Raw genomic sequence first — 24420 nt, 5'->3', positions numbered from 1 at the left:
ACGAAGAATTTCCTGTCAGGTTCACGCATTTCAACAGTCCTACCTTTCGAAGCTCGAATTTGTCTAGCGAATATCATCTCGCAGATTATCGACCTATTTAAAGAATAAGAAAATTATATGTATATATATTATATATGTAGTATCGTGGAAAAAGGCCTAAGAAAAATGTCTAGTTAACCATAAAGAATGTCGCGAGAGCCGAAGCACCGTCGGGTCCATCGATGTGTCGTCGGTCCTTCAACACCCTGGCCACGGGTGTTCGCAGAACACATGCGTGGTGGAGCTAAGAAAAGACAAAGGGATGCTAGCCTGGGGAGTGTCAGTTAGAAGTCGTACAGTATTCGTTGAGAAGTCAGAGAGAGTGAGTACAGAAGCCGGAGAGTGTGAGTGGAGGAGCCGGAGAGTATGAATCGGGAAGTTGAAAACCGAGTATGATAATAAGACGTTCGTTGTACTGAGTATTGCTTGTTAAGCCAAAACATCATTACTTGTAATTACTCTAAGACCCATTAAGTTACCGCATATATATTCGATATTAAAAAGATTTATTACAATGAAACAGTCAAATTATCACTATCGTGGTGATGGCGAATGGTTAAAATGTTTCTGTGTTGTACTTGCGCGAGTTTCAACTTGAGAACAATGAGGCGAAAGTAGCTGGAAACATAAATTTCTGATTTACAGAAGATCAAAAGCATCGTCTATCCCATCTCAGAGTACGGCAAATTATCTCGGTAGATGAAGAATACCCAACAACTTTGTACAATTCTGGAATAATACAGCTATTTTAATTAAATTTGCCACGCTTGAAAAAAACCATGTATATTCTCCTGAAGCTTTATTTTATTAAAACCAAAATTTCATATGCTGCAGCCTGATACGTACATTTTTGCGAGTGCTTGCTCCCTAAACTCTCGAGAAACTTTGTTTACGCGCGACAGGTGGCGAGGAACGTGATCAGCCAACAAATTACACGTTTCACTTTCCTTTGTAACACGGCGAGCGCATATGATGGACCTGTAACGAACACGGGAAGAAAATTTACCGAGGACACGTAAATATCGAGGAAAATTCTAGATATGCCGTGTTTGGCGCCGCGAGATATCGGACGAGCGACGAACGGGGCGCGCGTGTTCCAGCTTGCAGCTATTTTTATTCATTATTCTCGGTCTGTCAGCAGGTGTATTTGAGCGAAGGGAACAAGATGGGCGAGAGAATGAATCTCCGGCCCGTTTCAAATATCGATCGAAATGTAACACGCCACGGAATCTATTAACGTTTCCCTGGCAATATCGCATTCTCCATCTTAAAGAACAGATTGAATTCCGTGCGATTCCAGCAGACGAAGCGTGCCTTCATTTCGCCATGGATCATTGCTTACGATAATACGGTTCCCGAGCAACGAAACAACGAAGAATCGGAACATGAAATCGACAGAAATTAATCGTACTTTCTTTTTTGATGTCACGACCTTCTGCTTTTACACGTAGCACCTCTTTCGACAACGCTGGCTCGAAGATGAAATTCGATAAATTTTCCGGTATAGAAAAATTGCTGGCAAACCGATCGACATTGATAACCAACGAACGTGTTCGTTCGAGTTTAGGGAGCAGGTGGCTCGAAGGAGAAAATTGGCTACGAGATTCTATGAAAATAGAAGACGCGAAGTACGCTAATTATATACCTTCATAAAGGTATAGTATCGTCTAAATATACAATACTTTTCCTCTCTCTCTCTCTCTCTTTCTCTCGGATTTTAATACCTCTTAGCATTTTTTCCAAGAAACTGTATCCCCTTGAACGAGCAGATTACTTATAGCTCCGAGATGCTTCGTTTTTTCCCCGCCGAGAGATACTCGGCATTTCCTTTCGCGGCGTAACGGCCAACGAACGAAGCGGAGGTGACGCGTTCTGTTTGAAAATTCTTATCGTTCCAAGCGGTTAATTTAAATTTCTAATGACCGGTGGACGAAATATCGCACGTTCCGCGCGTGGTTGCATACTAACGGATAAATCGAACGGAGGGCGTACGTTGGTCAGCCAGCGTACAACCGCTTATGGCGAATAGTCGCGGAATTTGTTGCGTTCTAAACGGAAACGAATCGCTCGACGAGGTACTTGTGAATTTCACGGTGCAACCATCGTTGTAACCTTGGTGCTGGTGTAGCTGCACAAGCCACGGGAAATAGCGGTGCGTTAAAACGAGCCGCGACAATCGTTTAATCCTCCCCTTAAATAGCTGCGTTCTCGTGTTTTCAGATCTTTTGTTTTCCAAGCTGATTATCCCATGCGTGTGTATCTCTGGAACAATTTCCAGAGAAAATACTATTCAAAGTACGGAGTCTATCTCTTCTTATCTCTTTGTTTGCCGAAGCTGTTATTTCGCCATCCTGTTACACTCGCTTCTCTCTAGTTGATTCTTTCCCACCGGATTATTCTTTTCCGTTAACGAACGCTCCTTCGTTGAACGAAGAAACGCGAGTTAGCACGCGTTAAATCTCGTTAGCGTCCCCTGCTGAAACTTTGCTCGTTGATAGAAAGAAAGCGGTTGTAAGTTGCCCGAGAAACGAACTCTCCAACCAGTCAGCCGGCAAATAGGCGAAGGAACGCGTTTGAAAGTTGCTGGTAAAGCGATGAAACTAAGATATCTACGCGACGATGGTTGAGACGCGTGGCAATCTTACGCGAACTATCGGCGAAATTCTAGCGTCACCGATCGAGGATCATCTTCGTCCGGGCTTGGATCGCTTTGAACCATCGCGTGTAAAATCCTACACCGCACCATGGGAAGAAAAAACAAGCGGATGCAAACGACGAGACTCCATAAAAGGGAAAATACACTGCTGCCTGTGTTGGCGTTGCCAGGATTTACGGAGGCACTTAAAACCGCTGCCGTGTAGCTCTTTCCCGTTATTTTCTATATGGCCCTTCAAACGAAACGATTACTTTGAAACGCAACATCGAGTGCCGTTGTATCGCTCTTTTCAAAGGTAGCCAAAGCGTGTAGCCGAGCTCTTTGATCGACGATAGGGACGCAAGCAATCGCAACGATTCTAGCGAACAAACGATGCATTACGGTTTCTCAAACTAATTCTGAGAGAATGCTTCAACGATGCATTAGGAGATCGATCTTAAACCTTACGATACACGTACACATCGTGCTATTTCTCGGTGTTGTGTGAAATTTCACGCCAACGAGCAATTTGATTTTCATCGTTAACGTTTCCATGCGACTCGCTTGTCCTTTCGTAGCGCTATATTTTTAACGATAAAGCGTTAAAAAAATTCTTCAGCAGAATATGGAGGAAAGCTTTTGGAAAAGTAGTTCAGTTTTAATCCTGTTAGCATAAGAGAGAGGAAGAAACATATACTCGAGGATATCATAAATTAGATCCTTTTCGCTATTACGAGTTTCACGGGTTAAAGAGATCCGCTACTTCGCAACGAACGCCAAACAATGGACGTTCCTTGTATAATCATCGGCGTTAACGAATGTCTATAAAAATACACGTATTTCGCGCCAGAACCTTTACTTTTACGGTTAATTTCGCAGAATCGTTAATTTTATATTTCTACTCTGGCAAAGGCTGCAAAAGCGAGCGATGCTGAAAACTGAAAATTAATCGATATGATAATTAATGGAGCTCGCCTGATAATTCAAAAAGATATCGCGCGAAACACGCCAGTTTTACTTATTTCTTTGATAAACGATCGTGAACCTATAACGCGATAGTAATACGAATTTAATATTAATCACGCGAGAACAGGCTTGCACATCCTTGGTTAATCATCAGACGGATAGAATATCCGTTCTTCTTACGCTAACGAGGATCTATTGTTCCAGGGAGCAGGCTCGACAACATGAATTCGAGCGGGGAATCTAGCGGCACGATGACCGAAGACTACGAGGTAACAGGCTGCGGCCCGTCGGAAGAGGAAACAGGATCAAACTTGCCAGTTTGGGAAGCCGCAGCCGCCTCTTTGACACTAGGCTTCCTCGTTCTGGCTACGGTACTCGGCAACGCGTTGGTGATCCTCAGTGTGTTCACCTACAGACCTCTGCGAATCGTTCAGAACTTCTTCATCGTCTCGCTGGCGGTCGCCGATCTCGCGGTCGCCATTTTAGTGATGCCTTTCAACGTCGCCTATCTTCTTCTGGGCAAGTGGATCTTCGGTATACACCTTTGTAAACTGTGGTTAACCTGCGACGTGCTCTGTTGCACCGCAAGTATACTGAATCTGTGCGCGATCGCGCTCGATCGTTATTGGGCTATCACCGATCCTATCAATTACGCGCAGAAACGAACGCTGAAGAGAGTTCTAGCGACGATAGCGGGCGTGTGGATATTGTCCGGTGCGATCAGTTCGCCGCCTTTGATTGGTTGGAACGATTGGCCGGAAGAATTGGAGCCAGGGACACCCTGTCAGTTAACCAGAAGACAGGGCTACGTGATTTACTCGTCGTTAGGCTCGTTCTTTATTCCTCTGTTGTTGATGAGTCTGGTGTATCTCGAGATCTTCCTAGCGACGAGAAGAAGACTGAGAGAACGAGCCAGGCAAAGTAGAATAAACGCCGTGCAATCCACCAGACATCGCGAGGTGGACGACGCGGAAGAGTCTGTCAGTTCGGAAACTAACCATAACGAAAGATCGACGCCTCGATCGCACGCCAAACCATCGTTGATCGACGACGAACCGACCGAGGTAACGATAGGAGGTGGCGGCACCGTGACCACGTCCTCCTCCAGGAGGACAACCGGTGGCCGAGCACCGGCGACAACCACCACCGTGTATCAATTCATCGAGGAACGACAAAGAATCTCGTTGTCGAAGGAGAGACGGGCTGCGAGAACGCTGGGCGTGATCATGGGCGTTTTCGTTGTCTGCTGGCTACCATTCTTCCTCATGTATGTGATCGTACCGTTCTGTCCGGCTTGTTGTCCATCGGATCGGATGGTCTATTTCATCACGTGGCTCGGTTACGTGAACAGCGCGCTGAATCCGCTCATCTACACCATCTTCAATCTCGACTATAGAAGAGCGTTCAGAAAGCTGCTGCGCATTCGTTGAATCACGAACCGGCTGCTTAGTTCTATTCCGAGACTGTGAGAGACATAGTTGTTCGTTCTTGTTGCCGTTACGCTCGCCGAGTACACCGTGAACGACAGCGAAACTTCGACCCGCCTGAGAACGGTCGTCGAGCAAGACGACAACAACCACGCGAACATCGCAGTTCGACCGGAGTTTTTCCGGACCGAGATCGAGGACGATGAAGGCGGATGCGCTGGTCGATCAGCCACGCTACCACCATCGTCGTTTCGCACTTTTTTTCGCGCCACGAGACGGTATATGGCTTCGTGGTTCCACGATGCTACGAGGTCATGGACAAATTTGAACGAAAACGTGTTTCGCGTTTGCTGAGTGAAAATCTATCGGTACATGGCGCGGACGACGACGTATCGCGACGGCCGTGCACAATTTACAGACGTTAGATGAATTTTCAATGGCACGAACGTCGATTTTACCCGGACGAGATAACGAGAGCGAAGCAAACTGCGAGTTCCAATCGCGCGGCATAGATTAAGCGACCAAACGGCGAACACGATAGTCTAATTTACCGGCGATATTCTCGCAAAAGGTCGTTTCATTAAAGTTGTTCCATTAATTCTGCAAAGCGAGCGAGGGAGCAAGGCGCGCGGATAAGGAATCTTAAGGAAATGAAATCTCCAAGCTGGATGGTCCCCCGATCGTTCGTTCCTTTCGTTGAGCGTCGTTACTTGGGTGCTTTAAGTCGTAGAATAAACTCGCAGTGGACCTTCGTTTCGCGAACAATCACAGCAGAACGAATTCGATCCGTTCAACGCTCGTTCGATCGGTCGGTCGGGCTCGTCCAAACAGGTAGTCGATTCACTCCGATGCATTGAATAGGCAACGTTTTCAAGTAGTATGAGTCGCGTAGAGATTCGACCGCGGCGTCGAGTCGATCGTTCCATTTTCTATCGAGTCTCGTAAAATATCGCTCCCCTGGGAACAGAAGAATTTCAAGATGCCTGATGAATCGATGGGAATACGAGCCTTTCGAATTTCCTCTTCGCGCAGCTTTCCAGCTTTTTTCTCGCGATACTCGCGGATAAAGAGTCGAGATTCGTTTCCGCCTCTCCTTTTCTCCAGTTCGATCGAGTTCTAAAATAATACGAGAGAAGGTGGAAACGATGGATCGGACGACGACGCGTCGATGAGAACCGAAACACGGCCAGTGCGTTCTTCTCGTTTGCCACTCTCAAAGAGATTCTCGTTTACGAATAGGAATTTTCTACGAAATCGACCAAGACGATTAAGACGTTTAGAAGATAGAATATACGTTTCCTAGGGTGGTATACGCGCTCGTAATGTAACTCACTTACCGAATGAGATCGTGCACAAGGCGGATACAACTCGTTCGAGATTCTCTGGCGCTCTTTTAATAGCAAAAAACGAGCGGGGATTAATTCGCGGAACAATAGACACGGTTACCTCCCTCTTTGCCGATGATCGTTCTCTTAAATAGTCCTCGTAAAAAGAACGTTTTGTTTAAAGTCAGCTGCTTCGCTTCGTCCACGTTCAACCTTGCATTCTTCAAAGAATCTTCTGGACAAAGTGTCGCCGAGACTTCTAAATTCATGGTCGGGCAACCGGTTGAAAATATCTCGAGACTCGACAGTTGCAATCGAATCGAGGTTGGACTTTTTTTTTTAGAAATTACTTTTTAATTAGATAAGCAATGTTAAGCTATCGAGTTCGGGTAATTCTTTGTATCGGTGATGGTTTGCTGTTAATTTTGAAAGGAAGCGTTCGAAATCGTCGAACAGGTTAATTTTTGTACCGATAGAGAAATCTCGCACATATATCCGTAGAATCGAGAACGGGGTATGTGATGGACGAGTGGAGCTCGTTAGCCGGGTCGTTGTAACGAGATCAACGTGGTTGATTGTTGTCGATTTTTCTTGGAGCGTGGTCGAGGTTTCGAGGAAAAACTTTCACTGGAGCATCGATCCTCCCAGGAGGAGAAAAAGCAAAGAGCAAAGAGTTTGGTATTTTCTTGGCAACGATAACGAGCGAGAGATGTCGCGCATTCTTAAATGTACGGTAGACGTTACTCGCTCCGTTCGTTATTAATCGCAAGTGTTATGGTTGTGAATATCGATAACGAAGAATCCAAGTGCGAGAAGAAAAAGTTTACCGTTAATAGAGAAGAAGAAAAAAAGGTGAAAAAAGCGAGCTAAGGAAAGAAAAAGGACGCGTCGCGTCGGTTCGCTATCGACGAGGACGTCAACGATTCAACGCGAAGTTACGTTCGTAACACGTATAGACGCACCAAAGGAAGAAATTATGCGACACGAGTAGGACAATGTTGCGGCTGTCTGCATGTGTCTGTGTATAAAAATTATATGTAAGTCGCCTCCAGTCTTCTTTCCACGAGCAGCGATAGCGAGCACACGAATCGTGCACGAAACGGAAGCGCTCGTACGCGAAGAAAATCGAAAAAGTTGCCTCTTCGTGCCTCAACGTTCGCCGGTCCTTTAATTAAGTAAAAGCTCTGGCGTTCGTCGAGCGTGAAAAAGAAAGCCTCGTATACTCGATACATATCGATGGTTCGGACAGTGAATAACGATACGCGATCGTTTACCGAGCACAGCGATTCGTGGTATAATAATATAATGGTACGCGCGAATCAGTTCGTTAATAGGACACGGGGAACAACGCGCGCCGCTGATGAAACACGGCATAACGTATCGTCGTATCGGCGAATGATTGAAGCGCGAGGAGTTAAATTAAAACGAGTCGTTACCGATCAACGAGGGAACAGGTGACACGTTTACCGTCCCCTCGAGTGTCGCGCCAAATCGAATAAAGTAACGGGAAAGTTAAAAAGGTATAGAATGGAGGGAAAAAGATAAAAAAAGAAAAAGAAGAGAGAAAAACACATGGCAAAAAAGAAAAGTATCAGCGGCAGACGTATCGTAGGTTACTGATGCGAAAAGAGATCGCGCGAAAGGCTGGTTAATTCAAAAAACTCGACCTCGTCACCAGGGCGCTCTATAATAAGGTTGTGATAAGGTTGTGAGAACACGTTCGTAGCCGTGCTACGGACGCTACAAGATTTTTAATTATTAGGATAGACAAATGAATATTACTTTATTCGTGGCACTGTCCAAACGCGGCACGAATTCCTATCCAAGAGTGAATTAAGCGCGACTTTTCAACAGTTTTAATTGGACGTTGAATCCGATCCCAGATCTGCGTTTCTTTAATCCTTTGCGTGGATTTCCCTACGTTCTCGTTTCTTGCCTCGCTCTCTTCGCTTTGTCCTCTCCGTGTCATCCAATCGTCGTCAAGGTTACGATCTTCTCTCCGTTCTCTTCCTCGCTTTTAAAAATCACAAATTTTTTCTTTTTCGTCTTCCGACTCTCCCCTTTTCTTTGTCTCGCTTCTTTTTCTTTTTTATTTTATACGCGTTTGTCCTTTTTTACGATAATAGATTCTGGTAACGCGACAGTGAATATTACGAGAAGCTGACTCGATTTCCAGCAAAGCTGGACTTCACATTCTCTCGAAGTGCTCGTAAAACGTAAGCTATATCGCTCCCCTTCCATCCCTGTTAAGCTCGGGAACGACGAGTCAGACTCGGTTATCGCAAATTTTCTCCATTACCACTTTCACGTCGATCGCATACATTCGAATCGTTGACCATACGAAGAGCGAATTTCGCGAGCCACTGGTCACCGATGAGACCGTTGTTCCTTTGCTTTCTCTAATCAGCTATTCCGAGACAATTACTCGCTGCTACGTTATTTCGACGAGACCGCCTTCTCTCTTGTTAGCTATCTCATTTATGCAAGCTTTCGCATTATCTTTTTAATACCAGCGATATTATCTCGTTTTTAATTCTCTTTTCCAACGGAATATCCGACGGTAGAGCAACACGTGTTACAACGCGTTCGCATTTAAAAACGACCAGCGATCAATGCGCGATACCCGCATCGTAAAAAAGAGCTACGGGAAATTTGTTCGCTGGTCGATCTTTCTATCGTTCGCTGTTCCATCGAAGAAGAACGAAAGAAATATGCCAAACGAGAGACGCGAGCAAAAAACAAATAAAAAACATGAGAATTGAAAAAAAAAAAGTACATTTTACACAGCGTCCGGAAAATCGTATTTCCTGACTGACTGATGCGTACGGGACGTGTTTTATTTTTCACGGAAGGACACGTTTTCACCGGTTATTTTTTCTTTTTTTTTCGATTGTACGAAACATTCGTTGCAGGAAATACACGCGTGCCATGGGCAAACGTGGCTAGAATTAGCGTAATTACGCGTTGTTGTACAATTAGAAAATTGTTTCGAACAATATCTGCCCCTACCAATCGATTCGTTCTCGTCCGTTTCCATTTGTTCCTTCGTGTCCTGGCAGTTTGCGTGCCCTTTTACGCTTGTTTCACCGATAGCCCGCGACAGCTCCGACGAATAGTACACTCTCTTCACTGTCTTGTCGAACAACCGAACTGCGCCCATAGAATTTCAAATTACTCGATCCCGTAATTCCTCTCCCTATTTGTTTTTCTTCGCCTATCTTTCCCGAACGTTTCGCCGGAATTATTCCATCGCGAAACGACGCCGAACGAAATCAATTTCGTTCCAACGTTTTCATCCCAGTCCTGTTGACTAATTCGACGCAAACGGTGTATTTCTTTCGTCGGTCGAAGGAATTAGAGTCCGTCCCCCGAATAATACTTTCGATATTTATCGAAACTTTTTACGTACGTATATATACGTTGCAATCACTTTCTAGAATCTACACGGATGTGTAACGTATCGTTTAGATGAGAGGCGATCGTCTTCTAGCGGGGAAAATGATCGAATTCGTAAGATTTTGCTTGTCGTAAGATCTCGCTGATGGTTCTTGGATGGGAAGTTCGGCAGTGCGTAGAAATATTATTGTACTACATGATATATTACATTAAAGCATTGCATTTACTTGTACATCGGTATCAGCAGATTGATTATCGAGAAACGTATCGCGGATCGACGCGCAGGATAAATTCCTTCGTCCATTTCTCTTTCTTCTATATCTCTTTTCACCATTTACCTCTTTCCTCTTTGCCGATCGTATGCTTTGCAAAATCGACCAGCATACGGATATTTTTAAGAAATTCTGTCCGATTCGCGGCTTTTTTCCGCGACTGTTTTTTATACGTTCGCCACACGAAAAGAAGCTGCAAATTGATCCGCGATATTCCACGACGATCTTATATATATATACATATAAATTATTACGTAAAATTGGGCCTGGTCGCCCGATCGAGAGAAACACTACGCTAGATACGTATAACATATACATAAATATATTATATATATATATATATATACACATCTAGTTATTAAACTAATACTCCATTGGTTGTGATTTACAAGTATAGCAATACAACTCGAGTCCGGCGAACCGATTCGCGCCATGGAGCTTCTCTCTCCGAACGAATTTATTACATTAAACGCGTGTCCCGGTGGAGCGAATTTTTCGAGGACGTTTAACGTCGAGCGTAATTTTACAGACTTGTCTCCTAATTTAAAAGCCCGTGTTCGCAGTTTAAAAGTAGCCAGTAAACCATCCAAGTAATTTAAGACTACGCCCGCGTCGTTTAACGATAGCCATTCGTTTGGTACGTTTTGTGCATTTGTCACTTGTAAATCCGTTACAACGGAAAATAGAAAAATTCGTACGCTTGAAAAGCATGCACACCGTTCGTTATACCGTAGATAACATTATAACCGAAACATCGCGCGACAAACGCGTACTCTAAATCAACGGATTTTTATCTGCCCTCCCGATGTTAATTAAATATTCACGCGAGGACACGCTGATGAAATAAAATCGTTGACGAAGTTAGCCCACCCTGCCGCCGCATTTCAAGCGTGTTCGTTTGCATATAAAAATTTCAAAAATACCTCGAAACGTGGTTCTTGCTCTTTCGATCGCCGTTCCCGCGACAAGCTTGCTTTCAAATCCGCTTGATAAATTCTCGTAAACCCGTTCGTTGCGGCTCGATCGTCGCGCACGAGGACGAGATTGCTCGCGAACGTTCCTGGCAAACGGAGAATTTTCTTCAGCCAGTAGCCCAAACTCGAGCATAGCGACCGATCGACCATCGGCTCCTTCGAACGCGCTTACCAAATAATCGGCAACCTCTGCGTACGCGCGTGCTTTGATCGATGTCACTGTCGATCGCGAAGGTTTTAACGAACTCGAACGATTACATTCGTCGATACGAAGAAAGAAAAAACAATGAATCTCGATCGTACGACGAGTGGCATCTAGTTTTATTTAAGACGAAGGGCAAAGGAGAAAAGGCTCCGATCGCGCCCCGGAAGCACGGACCATCGAGCGTTCATGCGAGCCTGCCGCTTGAGTGTGTAAATATTCAAAGAATATCGACGAAGAAGATACCAAAAAATGCATTCGTGTAGGTGTACAACTAGTATGTGGAGCGTAGCGTGAATGGTAAATCGATCGAAGCGATCGTCGGTTGTCTTCTCGAACGTGGGCAACCTTGTTAAACCGGAAGCGAAAAAATCACTGTCGATGCATCGGAGGACGCACGGAATTTCCACGCGGATGCAGCGTGGCAATTCTTTAAACGTTTCACGTATATTCGATCTTCGTTATTGGCGCGCATTCGCTACTTTGAAAAAGTAGAAGAAACGGAATAAAGTAAAAGGAAAGAGCAGAGGAGAGATACACAGAGTGGGAATTTTCAAGCTCGTACGAGATTCGTTACTTTCGGACCGAATACGCCTCTCTGTGTCATCCACGAAGCCCCAATATCGCAAAGTGCCCTTCGCGGTGAATCACTTTAATTATTTTCAAGCCGGAAGTCCCGCGTATCTAATTTCCATATTTCGTATTTCGCGTTTCACGTGGATTAACCCTGCACCACCACCATCACCGGAGTGGCGTATAGACAGCTCGACTATACGGTTCTCGTCCAATTTTACGACCTTTAAGCTTCGTTTGAATACGCGATCCTTGAACAAACACGCGAAATGCGTCGGATCTAACCAGATTTGCTAGAAAACTTTGTTCACAGTCTCTTTCCTTTATACTTCTTTTTCTTCTTTTACCACAGACGTGGTTCTCTTTGCTTAAATTCCGTCGAACAACAATTATTTTGCCAATAGCTGTCTTATTTATTCGCGCGATTCTTCGTTATTCGCGTATTGCTCGTTCCTATCTCATAGGAAATGGCGCGACCAATCATTTCTGCTATATCTCTGCATCGGAATATTCGTGTCATAATTATTCCGAGAATAAACGCGTTACATTTCCATAGCAATATTTTTAATCGCTGAAATACGCAGGGTTTAATTACACGGAAATTATGCGCGACGATTTTTTTAAAAGATCGTTCGTGGATAATAGGGGAAAAAATAGGGGAAACACGGTTGTTATCGTTGTCCATTGCGAACGGTTTTTGACTCTGGATTTTCGTGCGTCCGCCGTGTGAACGAAAAATGAGAAAGAAATAAAAAAGATACGCAAGAAAAAATATGTATATATATACACAAACACACACGCGCACACACGCATACCAGTATATACCAGTAAAATGTGGAAACCCTTTTCGGATGTGATTAATCTCCTGAAAGCACCCCCCTCCCCATTCTCCTGAGCACACGCTCGTCTATGTACATAGTCAAATGATTGTATGAAAAATCAAAAGTAAAGGTATCCCTGCAGTTGCGGCAGCTTTTCAGTCGCGGAATGGAACGAGGCTGCGCTTTATGCCAGCGGCAGAAAGTTTGCGACTTTTGCGGTGTTTGTGCATGGTACACGGAATCTCAGTGGCTAAAGTAAACGGCCAACGAGTTTGTTCCACCCCGTCGCTATGTTTCTCCACGAGGCATTGCAAATAAGTCGTATTTTATACTCTTCGTCGAACCTTATCGAAAGTAACACGTGTCCTAAATGATTTTACTTTCAATCGACCCAAGTACGCGTCCGGACCCTTGGGTCGATTTATGGTAACGGTGGTACGTGAGTTTCATGAAACAACCACCCAAACGCTTTCTTCGGTCGGTTCGATAAAACGCGTCCCAAAACTTTTCACCGGAGAGCGTACTCGCAATTTGATTCGTGCGTAGTTTTTCAACGAAAATGTATCACGCGAAAAGCGAGCGGACACTCTCGAATCGCGGCATATGTTAACACCGACGATCGTTCGACGTATCAACGGATACCAATAATTACGAGTCCGATGGTCAACCGAGTTTCAAGAGGACCCGCGTGTTATTCGAAAATTTGCGTGCGCGTAATAATCGCGTCACGAAAACCATAGATCGTAATTGGCAGCGTTTGAAAACAATGCGGCATTGGTCCGGCCATTAATAATCGTCCGAATCGAATAATCTCATAGCATTAGGGAAAAAGCAATGTTATCGGATAGCGGTGATAAAAATGCGATTCGATAAACATTCCTACCACATCATCGAGCGTCCGCTCGTTCGTACGTGACAATGGCTGATCGATATATCCAGAGCTCGCTCTAATCTCCCATAGTGAGATTTCACGGCATACCCGACACTTTAACGTGCAATTTTATTCGAGCCTCGGGAATCACGTTTTCACGGATCTCGCGCGACGCTCGTTGAATCGGCCGACAAATCGTCCGGCGGAATTATGGCGCCCTTCGGTTTGCCGCGGTTGCGTTTTCATCGGCGGCAGTCGCGCGTTCGTTGGCAACCGCGTTCAAATTTTTCCTTTGTAACGGAAATAAAGGAAACCGAAATCGTCCTATCGTGTCGAACTCGTGGCCGGCAAAGCCGCCAGGTTACGAGTTAGTTGGAATACCATTCTTGGTCCTAGAATTTCAATTAAGGAACACTATTCCACGTATTTGTACGCTTGCAGTTTCTCCGGACGCTTTACATTACGAGAATTTTCACGTGCAGTCGAATTTCATAACTCGGGTATTTTACGATTAATTCGAACGGAGTAATCTGTTGCACCACCAGTACGCTAGGTGGGAATGATACAGCGCGTATCGTAAATTAAAAGCTTAAAGAGGAACGCCTATCGATGCTGCCACCGTTACGAAGCTTGGAAAAATGAAATTAAGATGGCAAGTAGAAATTATGTGCGAACATTCTTTTATTAAACCTGTAGAATATTACGTTTCTGTCGCTTCTTATTTAATAACCGGGTCTTTAAATCTAAAGTTACCGCTTAAAAATACCGCGGCGTATATTTTTGAAAAGAAACTGCATATCCTTATTTCCCGAAAAATGTCTCTGATTACGCGTTTACGCGTTTTGACTCTCTCGCGGAGACTATAGCTCTTTGCCTCGTTTTACGATATCTCGTTTCCACCTACACAGTTTTTTAAATGAAACGATACTCGAAAGGTATCTGAATTTTAATTCGATAATCTCGTCGTCTCGAGAAAGAAAAGAAAGTTCAAATATAAATTATTCGTATGGAAATTTGTCGTCAAAGGTCAACTACTTTTGATACGTAAATCGTTTACGAATTTATAGAAAAAGGTTGCGTTCGCGTGTGCTCGTAAATCAACCATCCCTTCTATCCAACTTGTTGAGTAACATCAACCCGATAACTCCCAGAACCAGCGTTTCATTCCTTTCAGCAAATGACTCTGTTTGCTGGTAATCAAACGAATCAGTTGAAAAAGCATCGGAACGACGAAGCTTACGGCGTATGACTTTGGCGCAAGGAAACTTATCGATTCGTTTCTGACCCTCTTTCATACTCCTCTAGAAACGCATTAATTCGTGAAAATTTGATTTCGTTTATTTCGTTTATTTGGACATTGCCTTCGTTAAAATTTCACCTGGCCGACTTTGCGCTCGTAGGAATTTTATCTCACCGGCTTCGCTCTCATCGAAATTTCATCTCGTCCACTTTGCCTTGGTCTGGCGTGCGCGCCACAATTAACTAAGATACAAGATTAACTCGGAGCAACGAACATTTTTTAAAACTCCAGTGCCAATATTTGTGACGTTCTAACCAAGTCCAGCCACGGCTTAGTCGATTCGTCTTGTTTGCTCTGCTCCGTTTCCTGGCCGAGCCCGTCCCTTTCTAGAAGCTGGAAAATTCATTTTCCGCCGCGACTATTTTTATACGCAACGTCGGTGTGTACACGCGCCAGATATATCTAGCGCTGGAAATGCTGAAGCGGGAGAAAAGGACGAAACAGGGGGAAATAAAATGAACGACGCGGGAAAACGCAGTCGAAATATGCATGTAGATGACCAGAGGCAGGTTCAATGAAAAATACATGAGTGGCCTCCGGGGGAACTTCGTTATCGAGGTAAGTTGTAAAATCCACGCCAGCCGAGTGCCTATTAACGTCTCTGATTAATGTTTTATGCATAGCGCAGCCGCGTTTTTTCGCCCAGCTCCTCGAACGAATATCGCTTCTGTCCATTCGAACGACCGAAAACCGTCCAGTTCGATTTCTTCCCTTTGAATCGTCGTAATATCCAGCTCCTCCTATCTCCTCCTTTGGAAATCAGCCTCGTCCCGAGGATTAAAGCGACGTTCGCGCGTTTCGATATTTAGACGGATCGTCGAACGTGCTTGTCACGCTTCTTCCGTGAAATCTACAGCCCATAGCTTCGCGCATACACGCCGCGTTTCTGCATAATACACAAAGTACACGAAGACGTTTCAGCTCGCTCCCCGGAGTGCACGCGAGCCTTTGCAATTCCGGAAGATAATTGCAGATGCCGGTTCACTCTCCCGGTGGACAAACAAACGCGGTGCTGTTTGTCGCGAAGGGCCCCTGAGGAAGCTGCAAGTAGCGGCCGGCTATTTCCGACCTCTGCCCTTAACAGTAGTCGAGAAGAAACTAGCTCGTACCACCTTAGCTGCTTTCACGTGGGCGAAAGAGGCGGCGCAAGTACGAACGAACAACCGGCGCAAAAGATATTGCAATTCGCGATATCCGAAAATCTTTCAGACGTCGGTCATCGTACGATCGCGATATCACGTGCACGAATCACGACACGGCACGAATCAGCTATTGGACCCTCCTATTTCTCGCGATCATCCAGCCGAGGGTGCACGTGCAACTCGCGATAGGGAGACCAAGGCGCGCTTTTCTGGCTTTCGTAATGAAACGTCCCCCTTCCTCATCGCGAGATCTAGGTAAGTGCTCTTTCATCTTCGTTCTCGGTGTCGATCGTTGTTATAACTCCCACTGAAAGTGTCCTGACTACGAGTCAGTCTACCGAATACAGCATAGCTCGGTAATAACAGCATATAGACCGGTTATAACTCGATCTTCACCCTCTTTTGCGCTATTTTTCTTTCTTTTTGCTTGTTGCGCCGATATAAAGACACGTGAATCTCGTAGATTATTTCGTTGAGTTACGAACGGTTGTTTCTAGGATATTCTGTTATATCTCGTGCAATGTGCGTTTTTTAAATATACAGGCTATCGGAAAATATGCGGAAGATTTCTATAGGGTGGATTTTAGATAACGAAGCTGTGAAAAAGATTCGGGTGCAAGTACGTCGTTTGAAGTTTATTTCTCCAGCTTCGAACAATTCTATTTTCCGCTATAAATGTACCGGTATCGATGATCGGCTGGTCGATCTTCCCTTTTATCTGACTCGCATCTCGCTCGTCTTTCTCACTCTACGATTCGTAAACCGAAAGAAACGACACACGGTACGAGTAAGATCTCGACTGCTGTATTAGAAGGATCAATGAAACTGTTCGTAAGTGGAAGAACAAGCCTCGCGAACGACGTTTCTTCGTTACGTTCATATGTATAACGCGATCCGATCAATATCCCGTAGACGTACGTACAAGACAATCGTTTGAGAATATAACAGCTTAGTTTGCACACAAATGTGTCCAGTTGAGAACCGCTACGAAATAACAACAAATTACCGATACGATAGTGAATTAACGGACAAAAGTAAACCAGGGTTTATCTGAATATCGGGCTCGACAGGACCGCAACGTGCGAAGCGTGCAAGAATCGATCGATCGATGATAACGGTTTATTAAATTTTTCGGTGCGTGTAGGTGGTCGCTCTATCATTGATCTCGTATCTCGTTTGAAACTGATAACCGGCAGCCTAATATCTATCAAAGCTGCAATTATCGCGTAATAACGTTATATTACAACGATTGAACGACGCGCCACGTTTTAAAGATAAACCAGCGCGATGTTTTTCACCGTAGAATTTTCTGAAATTCGATTTTCTCGGTCCATCGATTTGCATGTAAATTGATGCGAGAATGCACGGAGCTTGTATCTGTGTATCGTTCCTTGAGGCACGAATAGAACAACGAACCACCACGTTGCAACTGATTGCACGCTCGTAAATCGTTACGACCATGTTGGAAACTAGGAAACGTTCGGTGGATCGTCAATTATCGTCCACTGGTATTATTAAATACTTGACATTCATGGGGTTGTACGACGGTGTATCAAGAATATTTGATCGAAAATTATACCGCCTGACCCGTCAACTCACCGTATACCAGCCACTCGAACGACAGATTGTATTTCGATCGCTTATGCTTAGTTCTAGTCTACTCCGAAGGATCCGCCACGACATAGTTGTACGACCGTTCTAGGACTTCACTGGCGGACCATTAATCATTTACAATGGACCCGTGGATTATCCGGATGTTAAAATTCTTCGCGAAATTCTCGACGATTCCGGTAAATGAGAAATTTTGTTCTATCCGGTGAAAGATCGGTGCAACGGCCTTCGTGCGCGAAAAATTAAAGTTTATGTGTGTATTATTGCGATAATTGTTACTGGCAATAAGCACGCTATGGTTGTACCGATATTCTCTCGAATATAACGTTTCAGAGTCGTAGTTTCCGCTGGGATTATGTAACTTTCATAAATCGTAGTAGATAAGTTGGAATAAGGAAACGGAATTTCTCTAAATGAAACATTCCCTCGATAGAAAATTAAACCGCGTAGCCATCGGTGTATCTTTAACTTAAAACTAAATTATAGTGGGAATTTGACGAACCACGTTACGAAAATGAATATTTAAACATTGAAAAATTCAAAGCCTGAGATTCAAAATTGAACGATTTAATTACTCGCGAAGATCAACGAGCCACGTCCCCGCAGACCCTCGATCACTCACGACGGCGTTCCTCTCGACGTGAACCGCAAATTCGCCGCAAAATCCTTGAAACATCGTCGGTGGCGATCATAAATTGCACGAACTTGATTCCGAACACATAAAAACCAACTGCAATGATCATCAATTTTTACGTTCCATCCTTACGAGATCAGCGTAATTCCTTTTCCCCTTTTTTACTTTATTCTCCAATTTCTTCGAAAGTTCCTCGAAATAATTCCTCTTATCGGACAGAAGAAAAAAATCCAGCGTCGAAATTGCAGCTAATTTTCTCACGATAAGTAACCGGCCGATAATCGAGTTGGTTTCGATCGCGTACACGGTGCTTCTCGAGGCCGGTGTATCGCGTGCAAAAATCGGTCAAGCGACCGACGGTGGTCTCGCCACTCAAAGCTAAGCTTTCGCATCGTTTCATTTGTTTTCGTCCATTGGTTGCCACGGCCGTGATCCACTCGATTTTTCCTATCGACGCAGTTTGTCTCCTCGTTCACTTTCGATAGTTTCTCGTCGAAATTCTCGATCGCAGATCGACTCGCATTGCCGCGAAGAGGATAGTGGTCGCGTACGACGTTGAGTCACCGCGAAAAATTTGCATGTCACGCGTCGCGTGCCGTCACCTCTCGTTATCTCGTAATTGACCGGTCGATCGTTAGTTTCCTCTCGTCACGTGTACGTACATACTCACGTGTATCGTTGAAACTTTCATTTTAACGTGTTATCGATATCTTTGCGACTGAAAATCGTGACCACTTGCGACGCACCGTTCAACGAAATTGATTCTTTTCTTTTTTCTTTTTCTTCTTTTCTGGAAATCGTTCGAACGATCGATGGGAATGATTTTAATTTTAGTTAAGGATAAAGAAAAGAACAACGGGCAAGGTTGGTTGATCGATGTACATGTTAATCGAAAATATCGGAATTTATATATGCCTCGGCTACGTTACAACGCGATACGCGAAACTGATGAACAAACAAAAGCGGCAATAGCTAACAACCATTTTCCTCTGATTAACATTTACTTTTTTCGTTGCTCTGTTTGTTACATAGTTTGAAAAAATACTGCTGTGCATTCACGGAAGCACACACACGTACAAAACAGCATGAAAAACGTGCAAATATGCCATGTTATTGTCATTTTTCTGTTTTTATTTATTTTCCACGAGAAATGTATCGCGTTGTCGCATAGAGGCCTACTTTTTTTATTCTTCTATTTAACCAATAGCAATACCAGCAATATTGAAGGCAGAGTATTAGAACAGCGAGCAATATACCGAGAAGGATTAGCAGGAACGTAACAGCCAAATTGTCGACGTCGAAGCCCGCGTTAAAATCCTTGTCAGCCGGGCAATTCGCTCTCGAAGGATTTTCGTCCCACCATTTCTTCTCCAGAGCGTTTAATCTCCGTTCAATTGCCAGCTTGGTAATCCTTTAATTAAACATTTATCGTTACGCACTAAATGGAGCTTCGAACGAACGAGCTAATGGCAGTCGTTTTCTTCCACTTCGAGATTATATCATGGTAATATCGTTAGCCCGGAAACGCGTAGTTCAATTTTATGACTACGAGAGACTAGGATTTGACCGTTGCGATATCGTACGAAACCGAGCAGAACAAGAAAACGAATCGATTTGGATCGTTAGACTCACGCGTCATTGAGCTTCGTTCTCAAAGGAGAGTCCCTCTGTACCGCAAAAGCGAACGGTTTCTTGCCAAACTCTTCCCCGATCTGTCTGAAGTCGCAGTTCGTCAACATCAGATATTTTACGGTTATAGCTTCCGCTATAAAGGCGAACTCGTAAGTACGGTTTGCTTCCCGGACCATTTTCACCGCTTCTTCCACGCTCCGAACAAATCCCGTGTCTTCCATCGCAAGATACATCTTCGTGAACTTGTCCTCCAACGGATAATCCCACACGGCATAATCGGATCTCTTTGCTTCTGGTGTATTCTCGTCTAACGCCATACGTCTCCAGTTCCTATATATAGCAATGTTCATTTTACCATTCTGCAAGAACCGTTCGAATCGATGTTAACCCTGCTGCGTTACTTTCTAGCTCGTTCTAACTAGCTGCTTGCATCTCTGCAACGCCAAACGATACTTCAAACTCGGACAAGATGTGAAAACACCGTTGCATTGCTCGTTTCGACTCTACGTCGAAGCGTTAAAAATCTTTGTTCGTCGAAACGAGAGCAAGATCGGAGTATAAAAATTCGAGGATCGCGGCAGGGTTGAGCGTAACTAGTCTAGAAGCAAGAAGCTTTCTTCGTCGGGTCATAAGAAAACAGTGGCTATATCGTAAATGAATAATTAATTATCATCGTGGGATGAATAATTTTAGGCCCTGAAAGAGGATTCATTTTTTAAGTGGAAAATGGCACTAAAAGGCAAGAGCGACTTACGCGTAGAACCATTCCTCCGTCCTTCTCATTGCTAAGAAATATCTGAAAGCCGAGGAATTGGCCACGGTGGAATACTGAACTCGATACTGCTTTCTAAGGTCGTCCATGGACTCGATGTTTCTCTCCAACCGTTCTAGAGTTTCATAGGCCGCGAGATTGGCAGAGTAAGCGGCGACCATGACGAAGCCAAACAGCCACCAGGTCCCGGCCACTATTTTCCCTGATAAATTTTTGGGCATTTCTCCTCCTCCGTGGGGAGTGATTGACGTGAACGCGAACCAGAAACACTCCTTCAACGAGGAGAATCGATCGTCCGCCTCGTTCCGATACTTTGCCCGATTGTTCCGGTAGCTAAAGGGCGAGTACCTCTCCAGACTATATAATAGAAATATCGTGAAGAGGAAAGCGAACGCAAAACCTATCCAGACATCGATCTCCAAGATCATTAGGAATCTGAGGAACGGGACTTGCCTCCTTTTCTTCAGCATCATTATCGTGAAACCGCTTGGTCTTTGGTACGGAACAGCGAAGTCGACTACCTGGGTATCATACCATTATACCACTAACTTTTACCAACTTTTTATCATCGAGAAGTTCGATCGTCGGTTACTGGTTAGCTTACCGGTAAAGCGATTCGAATTAAACAATTTTAAAAGCGAAGTAAAAGTAATAGAATAATAATTTCAAGATAACTGCTTATTCGACGCAATGTGGTTTTCTCGAACTTTGCCTCTCGCTTAAAACTTTTCAAACATTCCCTCTCTCTCTCTCTCTTTCTCTCTTTTCGATCATACCGCGTTCTTAAAGATCTCGCACGAACAAATTTCCACGCGTATTCTACGAATCGCTTTTTAGTCGCTGCCAATGTTCGAACGATTTTGAAACGCTCATCATCGACGCGGAATTCACATTCCGCCATCGCGATATAAAATAGATGTATCAAATATACGTCTGTGTATCAATTGATCTTTCCGGGCGTTTCGTTCGTCGCTTAGGACACGAAAAGAAATTTTATATTCTTTTTACGACGCGGCAAGGATCGATAAATACCTGAGCCCTGCTGGATGTGATCCATATGGGTCCGACAGCGATGTCCGACGTATTGCTCGTTAACTCGTAGATCATACCGTTCCAAAGCCCAGTCTTCGGGTCCAAATCCCCGTATTTTTCGTCGAAAGACTTTCTGATCGTGTAATCGAAACCCGCCAACGATCCAATGTCGTTCAGAAGATCGATGCAATATCCGTAAAAAGCGCCACTGGTATTATTGTACATGACATACGGTGGAGCGATTCCCGTTACCGCCCGATAGATCGGTCTGCTTCCGATGGTCATTTCTTACTTTTATCTACTTTTCTCTTGGCTTGGTTGCAGTTTTATGGCCGCGAGATACACCTATCTAATTTCGCAGAAAGATCGAGCGATGTTCACCCCTTTTGTTCTATAACCTCGTGAAAATCTTACGCTCTATCGCGGTTATATTCGGCTATTTGTTAGAGAAACGTTGCTTTCGATCGTAGGATAAAAGGTATATTATAAGACGTTAAGGGAAAGAACAGTTCAGAGATTAATAGATTCACGGTATTCCAGGAACAAAGTGGAATAGAATTTTTGTTGTAAATAAAATAGCAAAATATTTCCCGGTAATGTGTCTCTATCGAATTCTTCTTATATTCAAATGTTCGTGTCTTTCAAACAGGCAAACAAACGTAGCAAAGGAAAGTGTAAGAGTTTAAAAGCAGGTAATAGTAGTAACTGGTCGCATATCCGACACGTCTGACCAGTCGCCAACTTGTTCTACTTACACGCGACTACTGCACGCTTTCTCCGAAATAATCAACAGGCTAAATAAAGGATAGTCGATAATACGGTAAGCACGGACACGTATCTGACACGATCACTGTCCATAATTGGAATTGTTACATTCAATTTGCAAAGCACGCCACGGTATTAACAACGAAAACGCAAATAACAAAGTTCGGAGAAGTGGATTCGAGTGTCCGTTTCCGGGTCGAAACTGAGGCTTCCGTAAATTTGTTCGTGTCGCCGAAACGTCTTAGAACGTCAAATCCCTGTACTTAAGGCGCTATTAATCTTCGTAGCTCGGAAGCCTGACACTATACACGTACTCTGATCGCAATCGTGGACGACGAGCGACGTCATAAATTTCGTAGTTAAAGCCGGTGCCGCGGTTTCGAGTAATTAATGCAACCGGTGATGGACACGCGGATAAATCTGTCCTTGGTAAGCTTTCGTCTTAGCCTTTTCGAAAAGCCTAGCCAAATATGTATACACCTTTAAATCCGTACGAATTGAAATTGAACAATTCAGAACGAGAATTAATTGCGTTTATATTCGTCGCAATTATATTATTTAATTATAAGTAACTATTCGCAACCCTTGGTGATCAACTCAGGGATCGCACGTGTAATTTCGTAGTTGGGTAATTCAAGGTGTTTCGCGTAATAACGAGAATAGAAACACGTGATAGAACGATGTACAATATCTTAATAATTAATCAATTTTGCTGTCATATACAGAGCTCGTTCGCGTTTCTCAATTTTAATAAAAAAAAAAAAAAAAAAAAAAAAAAAAAAAAAAAAAAAAAAAAAAAACGGAAAACATCGAAGATATTTACTGGTGTTAATTCGATAGCCAGGAATAGATCGAAACAGAATATAACAAACGTTGGAATTCAGGGAAATTGGAACGTATCTCTGAGCGATCGGTCGAGTGGTAAATCTCGAGAGAAATAAGGGTGGTAAGAGTGGCGTACCATGCGATATAATTACGAATCTCATCGAGCCGCAAGCCAGATGACGATATCTATGGATCGGTTATTAATTCGTCGGCAACCTTTTGGCAGAGCCGATATCGAAATCGTGAATTTATTGCCGGTGGCAGCGTGCTACAACAAAGGCAGGCCAATTCGGCTTTGCCAGGAGAATTAACGACGTAAATTTATCGTCGTTGCAGCCGCGGTTAGATTCGCTTTCACTGCCTCTCCCCCTTTTTTTTACCGCCCCGAAATATCGTCATATTTGCGCGCGGTCCACGTTCCCGCGATTAATAACCCGAAAAACCACCGCTGCCCTCGAAAATTGGATTATGAATTTCCATCCCTGGGAAAGGAGAAAAGCTGCAAAAAGGCAAGGGAGGCCGATAGAAGAGCGCGGCGGTATAACGAGGACGAAACGAAAAAGCGTGGAGAACGCGATCGCCAAGCGAACTTTAATTGCCGCGAGTCACTGAATCCCGATAAAATAAACGAAAAAACGCGGCGCCGTCGAAAAAGACCGGATCGTTTGATGCAATTCGTGGGAAATTAGCACCGATATCGTCGCTGCATTAAATCAGAAACTGTACCGGACCTCTCCTATTTCTTTCGATCACGTTGGAAAATTGCAAAATTTCGATACGTTTTTAACGTTCTCCGTTTCTTGCCCCGCGTTTCGCGATAAAGGGCAATTTTACGTTAGAAAGACGATCGTTCGATCGGAGTACATTAACGCGTTTAATCCCTGAACGACGACAATAGATCGTACCCGCAAATTTTGGGAATCCTTGTGGAAAGCCGCTGCGTTGGTCGGAAACTTCCCAATGGCTGTAGGAAGTTGTTGGCTACAAACGGTGACTGTAAATCTTCGAGAAGGCTGATTCTCGGCTTCGTTTCTATACTATGTAGCTAGTTGCCGCGGCAATGGCACACTGAAAGCTTGCCCACTGCTTTTCCACCGTCTCTTTTCCCTCTCCTCGCTTTCGGTCTGTTCCTCGACTTTTCCCTCTCTGTCTCGCCCGCTCTTTCTTTTCTTCTCCCCCCCCCTTCTTTTTTTTTTTTTTACACAA

The 24420-nt window shown here is 44.1% G+C and overlaps 2 protein-coding genes across 7 annotated transcripts in view; one reads left to right on the top strand and one right to left on the bottom strand.

The window, feature by feature from the left end:
- The window catches only part of LOC100644834 (putative tyramine receptor 2), a 54123-nt gene extending 41468 nt beyond the window's left edge, over window positions 1-12655 (top strand). For 4 of the 6 annotated variants that reach the window (XM_012319738.3, XM_003392912.3, XM_012319789.3 and 1 more), the window contains one exon: window positions 3845-12655. In XM_012319738.3, coding sequence (XP_012175128.2) covers window positions 3845-5070 — 1226 coding nt within the window. In that variant the 3' untranslated portion in view covers window positions 5071-12655. Of the gene's footprint in view, window positions 1-407; window positions 430-489; window positions 1695-3844 lie in introns of those variants that run through there. The other 2 variants (XM_048412672.1, XM_048412649.1) reach the window with 2 other exon arrangements.
- A 6667-nt stretch (window positions 12656-19322) lies between these two features.
- Window positions 19323-22338, bottom strand: LOC100646647 (ionotropic receptor 25a-like). The gene is made up of 4 exons (XM_012320217.3): window positions 21625-22338; window positions 20575-21113; window positions 19821-20150; window positions 19323-19599 (listed from the first exon to the last, which is right to left on the bottom strand). Exons 1-4 carry the CDS (start codon window positions 21907-21909, stop codon window positions 19323-19325), a joined length of 1431 nt encoding a protein of 476 aa, XP_012175607.2. The 5' UTR covers window positions 21910-22338.
- Between the last annotated feature and the right edge of the window lie 2082 nt (window positions 22339-24420).

The sequence above is a fragment of the Bombus terrestris genome, chromosome 1 (genome assembly GCF_910591885.1).
Source record: "Bombus terrestris chromosome 1, iyBomTerr1.2, whole genome shotgun sequence".
Taxonomy (NCBI): Eukaryota; Metazoa; Arthropoda; class Insecta; order Hymenoptera; family Apidae; genus Bombus; species Bombus terrestris.
The sequence above is the reverse complement of the archived record's forward strand: the minus strand, read 5'-3'. Positions and strand labels throughout refer to the sequence as shown.

What these genes read in the sequence shown, in the direction of transcription:
- LOC100646647 (XM_012320217.3), bottom strand. Translation starts at nt 21,909, where the DNA reads ATGACCATCGGAAGCAGACCGATCTATCGGGCGGTAACGGGAATCGCT. An exon ending in ACGGAGGAATGGTTCTACGC is followed by an intron (nt 20,151 to 20,574) that starts GTAAGTCGCTCT and finishes TGCTATATATAG; the next exon opens with GAACTGGAGACGTATGGCGT. An exon ending in AGAACGAAGCTCAATGACGC is followed by an intron (nt 19,600 to 19,820) that starts GTGAGTCTAACG and finishes GTTTAATTAAAG; the next exon opens with GATTACCAAGCTGGCAATTG.